General features: G+C 33.1%; 1 protein-coding gene across 1 annotated transcript; it reads right to left on the bottom strand.

The window, feature by feature from the left end:
• Positions 1-5,089: 5,089 nt before the first annotated feature.
• On the bottom strand, positions 5,090-8,241 carry LOC133290212 (phosphatidylinositol 4-kinase gamma 5-like). Its single transcript, XM_061488271.1, has 2 exons — positions 8,171-8,241; positions 5,090-7,614 (listed from the first exon to the last, which is right to left on the bottom strand). The coding sequence occupies exon 2, from the start codon at positions 7,355-7,357 to the stop codon at positions 5,444-5,446; it is 1,914 nt and encodes a 637-aa protein (XP_061344255.1). The 5' UTR covers positions 7,358-7,614; positions 8,171-8,241; the 3' UTR covers positions 5,090-5,443.
• Positions 8,242-12,459: the final 4,218 nt, after the last annotated feature.

Here is a 12,459-nt window from a genome sequence, read left to right as displayed (position 1 = left end):
TATGCTGATAAAATTTGTAGAAGACTTGTTCTTGAGCTCACTAATTTTCAATTTTTATCATGTCAACTACTTTTGTCTTTCTTTGCCTTGTATATTAGAACTAAAGCACAGGCTATAGATGTGAAAGGAATAGAAGGGTAAATGGTTTGATTGTAAATACATTGCCGTGTTGCAAAAGAATGAACCCAAGTGTTCAAAATAGTTATACAAAAGCTGTAATGCCATTTGTCACACCGTAAAAGAAGTACATTTGGCATGTGCCTTATCAGGAGTTTTTTTACACTTAGAACGTAGTATAGTAATATCGGATTAAATATATTTTTCCATTATAATGATACAAGCTCCATTGTCCATCCTCCCACTTACTAAATGGATGTGTTCTTTTTTTATGCTTCTAAGCAGCATTAGCCATCAGAGAATCAGCGGAGGAGTTGCCATGCTTTTCATATGCTTCATAAGGTTACGAAGGGAAAGAAGAAAGTTACAAGTGAACATTATACTGCCATACAAAATATATTACAGGTTATATGCAATTATTGTACACACAGAATGTAGGGGTTCTGCACTTAGTACGAAGTATCATTTAGTAAGAGAATTATGACGTAAGCTTACTTATGATGAGTTAAGATGGTATTTTGGTGTTCCTGGAATTTCCAATTTCTTCAATGATATGTGAAATTTGAGCATTTATTTAAGGGTTTAATGCATTTTTTTTTTATACAGATTACTGCATGTACAGATTATTGGGACAACGACCAAAGTGTCACACTTTTCGCAAAACATTACTTGAATGCCACGTTCTGCAATTTTTTTTTTCAAAATGTCACGTCACCTAACTCGCTACAATCGGTTTGTTAGTATTACGTATGACATTAAGAGCAGTTACAATAATAACAATTGAATTATAATACGGATATATTTTTTTTTCCTTTTGCATTAAAAATGTGGCTGTTAAAAATCAATTTCCATAATTAAAACAATTTCAAAAGCCGTAACCATAACTTAAACAATATGCGAAATACTTAAGGTTTATTTAACCATGCTATACATCGCTCCCATAAAGTGCCAAGTAGTCCCTTAAAACCAACAAGGCTTAAAACTGCATTTTTATTCATATTCAACACTAAATCTCTTCACTTTTTAAGTACTCAAGGAATTCTATACTTACTCTATGATCCTTATCTCCTATTACGTTATAGATCTCTTCGTTAGCTACGTGTGGGTTCAAACCGCACTCAATTTGGAGCACCGTAGCTCATGTTATGAATTTTTGAAGAAATGGGTGCTGAATTTCGCAGGATCGACACTGATAGTGCCATGAAACTGGTTTTCCACAGTCTTACGATGCCATCAGCACCAACTTGGCGCCCACAATGTCATCCCACTGTTTGGTGGCGCTAATAGCACCATCTTGGAGCCAACAACACCACAGGTCTGGAGATTACACTCTACTTCAGTATTTCACCTATAATTTGAGTTATACTTATTCTATTGACGCAATCTCAGTCTCGTGGAAAACTACGAAAAAGGTCTATAACTTACAAGAAGATCAAAGGATCCAAATCTATCATATATATGAAAAATGGACAACATGGCATGATATCCTTATATTTACATTGATTCCCAACCTAAATGTCTTCTTTCACCTAATTGGAATTGGATAAATACTGCCAGACATAATCCTTACAATTTTAAGGTGCACAATTATCAATATAGGCATCCATGCCCTTCCATCATATATTCGATAAGTACAATAGTACATAATATCCAAATGTCTTTAATACATAACCATAGGACGTAGCTACAAAAGACATGATCAAAGCCATTGCCTACACACAATATGACAAATGCAACTACCATGATCATGCACTAAGTCCTCCAAAAATACATCATATGGCCTCAAAATATACATATACATGTGATAATATAAATGGCATATGCATCTAACAATCTTAGATGACATGCAATCCAAAACAGCAGACTATCCACATATGACCATCTAGCTCAAGTATAATCACTTGCCACCAGAGGCTTCTGCAACATAACACGAGTTGAGATATACGAATATACTTCAGTAAACCAAGGGTCTGTGCAGAATTTATCCAACTCATAGTTCACTCACAATATAATAGCAATAACTGTAAATAATGCAATAAATATATATCCATACAGTGTGTAAAATATCTGCAGGAGACATTTCTCAAGCTCTTATGTCGTCCTAAGGATACTCAGATGCAAATAATCCTACTGGCCAGCTAAACTACCAAGTATGAATTACGCATCATCATGCAACATACAAAACACAGGGAAACACCATCCTATACCACACCGAGTGCATACACATACGTATAACAAAATATTAAACTACTTTATTGCATTTACATACACTATCAATAACCACAACTAATTCAGGGCTAGTGGAACAATTAAAGGGATCAATTCCCAATGTCCAAAGGCTTACTTCAATTGCTTCCAATCTCAACCTTTGTTCCACCCAATGTGCAACCAATCAAACTTCACAATCAGTACCTATATCAAGGTACTAGACAATCTATCAAAGCAATCCAATGAGTACCAATATATTCATCAACCAAACAAACATATTCACACCACAACAGGCATGAACTTACCAATCTCAATGAGCTAATCAAACTACATTACTTCCTCCAATGGTTGGTCACTCACAATTGGTCCATTTGGCTAAATCCTAACACAAAATGAACACAAATCAAACATACTACCAACCAATTGCTCAACATGCAAGAAATCACAATTTCAACCATAGATTTTCCTTGAATATTGAAAATAACTTAAATGACAGTCTAAATCAATTTCTACCGTTTATTTGTCATTTCTAACAATATTTGTAATAGGATTTAGCTTCAATCTAACTCAAACTTATGAAACTCACAAAATCACAATTCATCATCTTCAACCTCACGCAATCCCCATGGAAACACAATTTGAGAAGTAAAAATTACCCTAAAAGATCACACAACCAAGGAATGGTGGTCTCCTAAGCTCCAATGGAAGAAAATGCCATAAAACCCCTCCAATCACCATGTAGGTCGAATTACTGGGAAGGAAATATCTCTTTACATAAAGCTTCCCCACTCAAAACTAAGCTAGGATTTGGAATGAGGAAAAGATTCTAACTGATTTTGGCTTTGGGATGGGTTGATTTGGTGGAGAAATAAGGAAGTTAGGGTTATTGCTTGAAAATGGATTATCTCTTTCTCACTTTCTGTTTCCGTCGAAGAAGAAGAAAGAAATGTGAGAAAGTGTGCTTTGTTTCACCACTTAACATAGTTAAGTCGCTTCCACCGGTAAAAGCTTACCAATCTATTTAACGCCGTTCATTTCCAAACTTTACCCTATGGTCTGAAATATTTTTCTAAAAACATTTCTAATTTTACTTTTATATTTTGGTTACGTTTGCCTACATATATTTTTACCTCATAATTTTCATTTACTGCTCTTTTTACCTCAAATGTGATCATAATTTATTTAATTAGATATTTTACCAAATTCAACCTACTAATACAAGATTAATTGCCTAATGATGAGTCTCCAATTTATTATGTATTAAGGGTCAATATGAGCATGAAATTGATTTAAAAATAATTAAAAGTTATGAGAATTATAATTAAAGTGGTATTTTATTCTCAGTAATATTCTCATAAAAATTATTATATTTTACAGTAATTTTTAGCTCAATAAAAAGATAATTTAGAGAACTTAAGTAGATTTGTTTTGAATTTCTGAATCATATAATTGATTGAAGATCTTATTGAAGATTCTCTTTAACATTTTTAAGAAAATTGTTTCCTTTAAATATAAATGAGAAGATTTTAAAGATTTGATTAAAGACATGATTGAGATTATAGTAAAGATTTCATTGAAGAGATTATTGGAAATTAGAAGATACGGTTTCATCATTATAAATAAGGGGCTCATTCAGAAACAAAAGAGCTTTTTGAACAATTGAGAAGAACAAATCCTACTTTGGAGAGAGAAACACGTCTTTCATACTTTGGAGTATCGGAAGCAGATTGAATTCAAGAACAAGTTGGGGGGTTTTGAGGATTCTTTACGCCATCACACCAATGGAGTTTGAGGGATTTTCTTTACTTTATCTTGACTTTCATTTTGTTATGTTAGGCTAGATTTTTATGTAGTTAAGGGTATATGGATTTATCTATTTTTAGGGGGCGTTTGGTTGAGGAAATTTTTTTGGAATAGTAGGAAAATGTAATAGATAGAGAAATGATTGAAAAGATAGATAAAGTGAGATAGGTAGAAAAATGTAAAAAAAAGTTGTTTGGTGGAGAAAAACTTTACTGAAAAAATTAGGTAACTTTATGAAATCAACAGTGCATTAAAAGCCAGATAACCGGTTTTCCGAAAAATCCCACCTTCAAATTGGGTTTCTAAACAGTGCGGATATCTATGTTTCTCATAAATCCAGACAAATTGGATAGATGGGTTTTTGGTGAAAATACGTTGAAACAAACATGGTGTTTCTAAAAGCCATACTTCAGAAACATAGATATCCGCTGAAAAGCTCCCAACCAAACACCACCTTAATGCTTTCTATGAGTTTACTCCTTGTAGATTGATTAGGGGAATTGTACGACAATAGAGATATTGGTGCATGAATCCTGATTTGATAAATTCATCATAATCCTTGTGATCTAGGAATAGACATAGGATAATTATGCAATCTTTAGATTCTTGTTGTTAATGCATGTTTTCTTAGGGGACAACCAGAGTACTAGGATTTAAAAAATAAAGTTATAAAAATCAATTTGGTTTGATTTGAAAACGGTTCGGTTCGATTCAAAATGGTCCGGTTCTTAAACTGGTTCTAAAAATCGGTTCGGTTCATGAACTGGTTCTTTAAAAACTGGTTTGGTTCATGAACTGGTTTTTAAAAACCGATTATTTTAAGGGGCGGTTAAGTTCAGTTCAGATTTTTTGGTTATTTTGCACACTCCTAACCGATAATACAATGATAACATGAAAACTCACCGAAAAAGGGGGGGGAGTGGGGAACCGAATAATTTAAAGGCGATAAAGAAACCACACAAGAAACACCATTTAAATCTCCAGAAAACCATTGGTATACACAATATTATTTTGGCACATATCCTGAATAATTCAACAAACTAACCAGCAAACATAAAGTGGAAAAATATAAAAGAGCAAATTAGGACGTAGTCTTCGCATCTACTGGTAAGTAAATTCTCCCATCTGTTTGCTGATGCAAGAGCTCACTACCTGACATTCTTCATTTACTTATCACTCCTGGATACTCCCGCTAGTGTTGCGAAAAGAAGGCCTTCGTATTTATTTATGTATAACAATGTGTATTATGGGACACATTGTTTGTACAAGCCTCTAAAATTTCATTTGTCAACAACACATTTCATTGATAATGTCCCTAAAACTGACATGAAGTTCCAAGTCTCTGTCTCTGCCTCTTACCCACATTCCCTCGTTTGCAATTAACAAAAGCTGGGATCAACAATCTTTGAAAATTCTCAAGAAACTGGTTCCACTTCTCTTCATCCATATCTGTCAGCTTCACAAAACTGGAGCTTGCAGGCAACTCATTCACACTCGTGTTCCAAGATGATGTCCCAGCTAAAAAACCACTCTTTTGCTTATGACCCAAGTGCAGCCAACTTTTCTCACCATTTCTGGTGTTTTTCACGGACATGGACAGCTTTGAAATATTAGGCACCCAATTTCCCACAGAGCAAGTAAATTCACCAGCACCTAATGGTAACTCCCCTTCACTTCCAGCCTCCTCCTCCACACTTTCCTCTAGTTTAGAAAGTGTGTTTCTACCGTTTCCACTTTTTGCTCGAAATTGGAAAGGTGGCACTACAGTCAGTTTCTCTTCTATATTTGTAGTGAAACCCAAATCCTGATCCTCGCAATCTAACTGAAACTGAGTGACATCTTTGTCACCTACTTCTGCCTCAAAAGAAGAGAATTCTTCCTGATACAACAGTTTCTTTGCTTCAATACATATAAGCTCAAGCTCACTGGGCTCTTCATCATGACCCTGAAATGCTCTACTCATCATGTCGCCAATCTCAGCTAGACAAAGACCAAAGGCTGCTGCTTCCTTGAGGAAGACAGTGCAGAGGACCAAAACCCGCAAACATGCTTCACGAATAACAGGTAGCTCCATTCTAAGCATTTCTGAATCACGAAACGGCTCTAGATGATATATATAGTTGAGCTCTTCATCTGAGAAAGGAATTGATGCCTGAGGCCAATGGATCCATTCAAAATATGGATCTTCCAAACTTTCAGGTAGACAAAGACCATGATCAATGGGAACAAGCTCCACCTGATCAAACCTTCCAAACCCTGCAAGCTTCCTAACCAGAAGATTTCCTGCATGTCTGTCTGTGTTTAAAATTCGTATGTCTAAAATCCCAATCCTATGAACAGCAGCAACAGGGAAACTAGAAGTTCCATGATCACTTGCATCAAAATCATGAGGAATGAACCGCTGCAGTGATGCAATCTTGCTTATTTGCTTCTTGTTATGATGCATATTACCATTAACCCTGTCATTAATGTTGAAAATAGAATGTGTCACCTTCACAAGCGCAGTAGGAGGCACATTGGCAAAATGATCATGATCAAGAAGGTAAGCTGCAACTTCTCTGAAACCTGTCTCCCCAACCCTCACTGAACGTTTCAGGCCTGGCTGCCCAAGAGCATTGCCAACGAAACCTTTCGGATTGTTTGGAGCATAAGGTTCTTCATCAGTAGGTTTCACAATAGCAACATTTTCACCTAGGCTGTTTCTAAAATAATATGCTCCTCCCAATCCACTCTGAATGGGGATTGGTTCAATGCCAACTTTTATTGCCTTCACAATATCCTTAACCAGTTCTTTTGTTCCAGAAAGTATGCCTGGGCAACCTATAATCTCAATTGGTCCACTCTGATCCCTCTGCTGAAGATCCCTACCAGTAGGTGAAAGACATGGGGTAGATGAACTCCTATGCAAAAATTTCCTAGTGAGAAGAAGTGGAGAATCATTTCTAACCACGCTAAGATCATTTTTCAAGACCATGTCCCCACATATAAGTGAGCTTTCCTCAGTTGGGACATTGAATGCAACTTGTAATTTCCTCTTGACAGTATGGGCATTGTCACTTCTATCTAATTCCATCCCCAAAACACACCCAGTTTCAGTCTGAACGAATACACGTCTCTTCCCAGAAGGCTTTCTTTCCATTTTGTTATTCCCACAACACTCACTAGGAGGTCCTTTGAAGGTTGCAACAGCCATCTCATCATGCAAACAGGTGTCCAAATCAGGATACATGTAAGGAAAAGGAAAAGGGGCAAACTTGAATGCCGGCAGCGGAGGTGGCAGTGGCAGAGAGTTTCTCTCTCAAGCAAAAGCCAAACTCGAATGCTGGCACTTGATGTAGCAGAGAAGAGTTTTTTCCATAAACAATCATAGTCAATACCGTAAAATCCAAAAAACTACAACAGTTCTCACACGGGAACAGCTTACTCTGTAAAACAGATTTCACTCAACCAAACCGCTACATTGGAGATGTCATCTGATAATACAAGCTGTTTGTAAGGAAAAAATAAAATCACTACACAGATATATTACCAAAGAGAGATAAACAAATAAAGGCAAATTCATTTTCCAAATCTTAATGTTTGGTCAAATGTTTAAACTTTACCTTACATCTTTCAATAGACATTTTACTTTAGCTACCCCTAACCTCCATCAGTGGCACTAAGAACCGGAATAGTGTGTGCTTGATGAAAATAGAGAAGAAAAAGATGCACTTGATCTTATACAACTGAATTGTGACCATTCCCTGGTGAGAGTATGATATAATTTAGTTTGGCAAAGGGGTCTAATTTTCTTTCATTTTCCTCGCTCAACCTAATCTCAAATCTCAACCACATCCTAAAATGTAATTTATACTGCTTACATTTCCTGATACGAATCAGCCCACCCAAAAAAGTAATTTTAAAAACATTATTCAAAACCTTAATTAATTAAAAATTATTTGATGACAACTTCCCTAACCACTCAACTAAAGACAAACCGACCATTATTATATTAAAAAAAAATAAAAAAATAAAGCAGAGAAACCGGCCATAATCCTAGCACCTGAGTAATTTCATCCATACTCCGTCTCACGATTGAAGTCCACAACCTAATATGATGTGTGAAACCTGAATGTATCATGCAAATTGGTATATCAATATCTCAACGCAACTACAACCATAATATGTTTGGATCCTCATTTTCTTTAGAAACACGACAGTTCCGTGTTCTATGAGAAAATACACAATTTTTCTGTACACGGACGGATCCACCACTGCACAAAATAGCAGATTATGTTCTCACACTGTCATGTATTTAAGGAAAATGATATGATCCAAATCCGACAACACCAACAGTGTAAAAATAACAAGAAAATTCACAGATCTAACTTATATTCATTATTATTATTTTGCATAATAAATTGAGATTGAATTAAAAAGGCTTATAAATAAAAAACAATCAAAAATTTCAGAGATCCGCATCATAAAAACAAATATTTAAGATATATTGCTTTATTTATATATTTTATTCATTGCAAAGAAATATGAAATGTTATCAGATACAATAATATGATTCCACCTCCGTTTTAAGAAAAGATTAATTAATAAATAAATAAAATCGGATAAATTCTCGCCTTCTTCATCCTCCAGAAAGAGTCAACATGCTACAAATCTTACTACCAGAGGCTTCGGCCATCGTCGACAACTTTAACTTCTCAATATCTACACCAACAACAACGAGAACGAAAATTATAAAACAAACTTTAATTCTAGCGAAACTAAAGATAGAAAAAAAAATGGTTCAAACCGTTCGAAATTCATAGAAATTAAAAAAAGAAAAAGAAAAGAGAGAGTGGATTCGTTACAGAAATTTGATTTGAAGAATATTTTGGAAATCACTGGAAATGAATTCTTCTAAAAATAATAACAACTCACCGGCTATGGGGAGATCGGAATCGGAGCGGTAGCGCGTTGAGTGGAGGCGGCGGAGGTGAGATCGGAAGAGAGAGGGAAAAGATACGTTCGTCAGTTGGTACTGACGTAGGTTTAACTAATTCTTATTTAAATGAAATCATTATTATTGTTTTTTTTTTTAATTTCTTACAGGAATATCAATCGTTTTTTATTTGAATAAATAGTACACTGAGTCAACAACTTTTAGACACGCGGGGACAAGTGGGCCGTCATAAGGCACGTGGCAAAACTTTAAATGGATATATTCATGTATATGTCATCTCGTCTTTTCCTTTAGCCAGTTTCACATGATAATCGTAATTTTTTTTTTCTTTACTGAAAGTCTAAGACTATGTTTGAATACTATTTTCAAAAACAATTTTTTAGTTTTTAGAAAAAAAAATAAAAAAATTCGTTTGATAAGGCTTGTTTCGTAAAAAAAAGTTTTAAAAATTGTAACTGTTTTTTTGTTTTTAGAATCAAATTTAGAGGACATGTCTGAGTTGTTTTTGTTTTCTGTTTTGGTTTTTAACTTTCAAAATAAAAAAACATAGAAAACAACTGTTTCCATAATTATTCTACAAAACAGTTTTAAGAACAAAAACACAATCAAACAGACTCTAAGACTCAAAGAGTCTAAGTAGATACGATACTTATCAGAGCTACAACCTTTTTTTTTACAATTATATTTTAATATTGTTGATTTCTATTAATCAACGGTTATCATTTATTGTAAATTAATAATTAATTAATAAATTTAATTTACGAAAATCATAACCGTTGATTGACGAAAATCAACAGTGTTAAGATATAGTTATAAATGGTTGTAAAAAAAGAGAGTTATAAGTATAACTTATCTCTAATTATTATTTAGAATTTGCTTAACAATCATTTTATGTTTTTTTTTATAGGATTTTATTATATTTTTTTTTTGGTAATCTACGTTTATTGGGATATTATATAATAAATTAGATGTGTTATATAATAAAAAATTTATCAAAATATCATCAACTCATTTAATGCAGAGATATAACTTTTCTTTTTTTAAATTTCACAAGCTCATCCTATTTGGATTTTTACTTTTCACTTATAAAAATAGTAAAGTCAACCTTAGTTAGTTATCTAATTAACTTTTTATTTATGATAAGTGTATGATTTAATCTAAATTTTTTATTTGTAGGTTATATGTAATAACATCATAAATGTTAATTCAGATTTGTGATTTGTCTTAATCATAAAAAGGAAAGAGTTAAATGTTAAGTTTTTCTTTAAATAAAAATAATAAACTGATTTTGATATATTTTTAGACTGACAAATTTTGCTAATTCGTTCCACGGTTTAAAATTGTTTTGTAACTGAATGTTATTTAATTTTATATATTTTTATCTAAGAATTTAGTGTATTTCACATACTTTTAACTTTTAAGAAAAGTTCAGGTGAAAAAAAATAATATTAATTTACATGAAGAAATGTGGTGAGTAGGAAAATAATATCTAGACCATCACATATATAATTATTTTGGTCTTATCTCAATTTAGTATTCAATATTCATCACATCAATTTAGTTATTTGAATAAATTGTTTGACGTTAAAATAAATTAATTTTTATTCCAACCAAATTAATGATAAACAATGACAAAAAGTAATTACTTAAAGATCAATCTAATATCATTAATTTCAATGACCAAACTGAATGTCTTCTCTAATATTTGCAAAGGGTTCAAATTCTACAAAAAAAAAAAAAAAAAAAAAAAAAAACTTTGTAGCTAAAATAAATACTCATGTTCAAATAAATATTAATCTCATAAAGTTAGAAGACATCTCATGGTCCAAAAAAAAAATTGCATGCGCAAAGGGAACAGTGTTTTAAAATCGTTGGATCTCTGGGTCAATCCCGATTCCCTATCTTTGAGGGTTAAGGTCAGTAATTAGACCTTGTATGTACGTTGACACAACTAACCTCTGAAATCCGGTCGGATCTTAGTGACTCCTGGGTCAAAGGAACTTTTGGTCGTTGTTTAAGTTAGTTAGGGTAGGGTAAACTCATTTGATTATATAATCAACAAATTTATATGGAAAAAAGTTTCTCTTTTTAAAAATATAAATTTGTGTCATTTTAGATGGTTGATTTCCATTGATTAATGATTATAATTTATTACAAATTATTAATTAATTAATAAATTTGATCCAATACATTATAACGGTTGATCGACGAAAATCAACTGTTAGAATCTAAAATTATACAAAGTAATATTATTTGAAATTACAAACGTTTTTTTCCATTCAAGTGTAAATGCATTACTTTCTAGTTCCTATTACTCGTAAGCTTTTCTTTTTGCTTATTCCGTCATATCATACCGGAAAAGTTAACTAATGGTCTCAATTTCGCTTCTTTGTCATCCGATTTCCAGGGTTGACATTTGAATTTACAATTGTGACTCAGAACACCACTCTTTTTTTTTTTTTTCTAGTTTATATTGGGTGTTGTTGTTCAGCAATGCTCTCAAAAACCCAATTTGATTAGACCCAGTTGAGAAAATTTCAATTGGAACCACCACTTTCTTTTTCTGTGTTTTCTTCACTCTTGGAGTCTTCAAGCCACATTATCAATGTTCTAGTTGTTAAGGTTCAAAGGTCAAGGAGGTTTTAGAACTTCAAGGTGCATGCTGATGTGAGTCAGTGCAGTAGAGCATCACCTTGTCTGGTGGGTGGATAACATTTTTGGCTTTAGAAAAACCATTGGTGCAACGGATTTGATTATCATTTAATTTTAGCTTTGAAGATCCAAAGGTGAAGTAGCATTATGTGGTATAGTCTTGTTTAGGGGTGTGCAAAAAAACTGGTTCACTTGTCCTGTCCTTGATCCGACCTTGACCCGACCCATAAATACCCATATTTTTTGAACTGGTTTAAATACTGACCCATTTTTATTTGGGTCAGTTTTAGACCTGACTCGTTTTAATATTAACCCACTGACCCAAAACTTGACCCATACTCATTACGTGAAAAAAAAATCACAATTACATTAAAAGAAAAGTTTTAACGTAAAATAATTACATCAAAATTTTTTATGGAAAATATTTTCATAAAAATTTTCGCAAAATTTTTTGACGAAAAATATTTTCATCCAAATTTGTGACTAAAAACATATTGGTAAAAAGATTTGACGGAATATTTTTTTTGTCAAATTTTTTTACGGAATCTAAATTTCGTCAAAAAAATATATTCATAAAAACTTTCAACGAAACACATTTTCATCGAAATTCTTTGACGGAAAAAAATTTCATCAAAATTCTTTACAGATTTCAAATTTCGGCAAAAGTTTTCGACGGACACATTTTCGTTAAACTTTTTGACAAAAAATAATTTCGTCGAAATTTTTAGCGAAACACATTTCTA

Source organism: Gastrolobium bilobum, unplaced genomic scaffold (genome assembly GCF_033153095.1).
Source record: "Gastrolobium bilobum isolate Gb01-03AN ecotype WA unplaced genomic scaffold, APGP_CSIRO_Gbil_v1 utg17055, whole genome shotgun sequence".
Classification (NCBI taxonomy): domain Eukaryota; kingdom Viridiplantae; phylum Streptophyta; class Magnoliopsida; order Fabales; family Fabaceae; genus Gastrolobium; species Gastrolobium bilobum.
The sequence above is the reverse complement of the archived record's forward strand: the minus strand, read 5'-3'. Positions and strand labels throughout refer to the sequence as shown.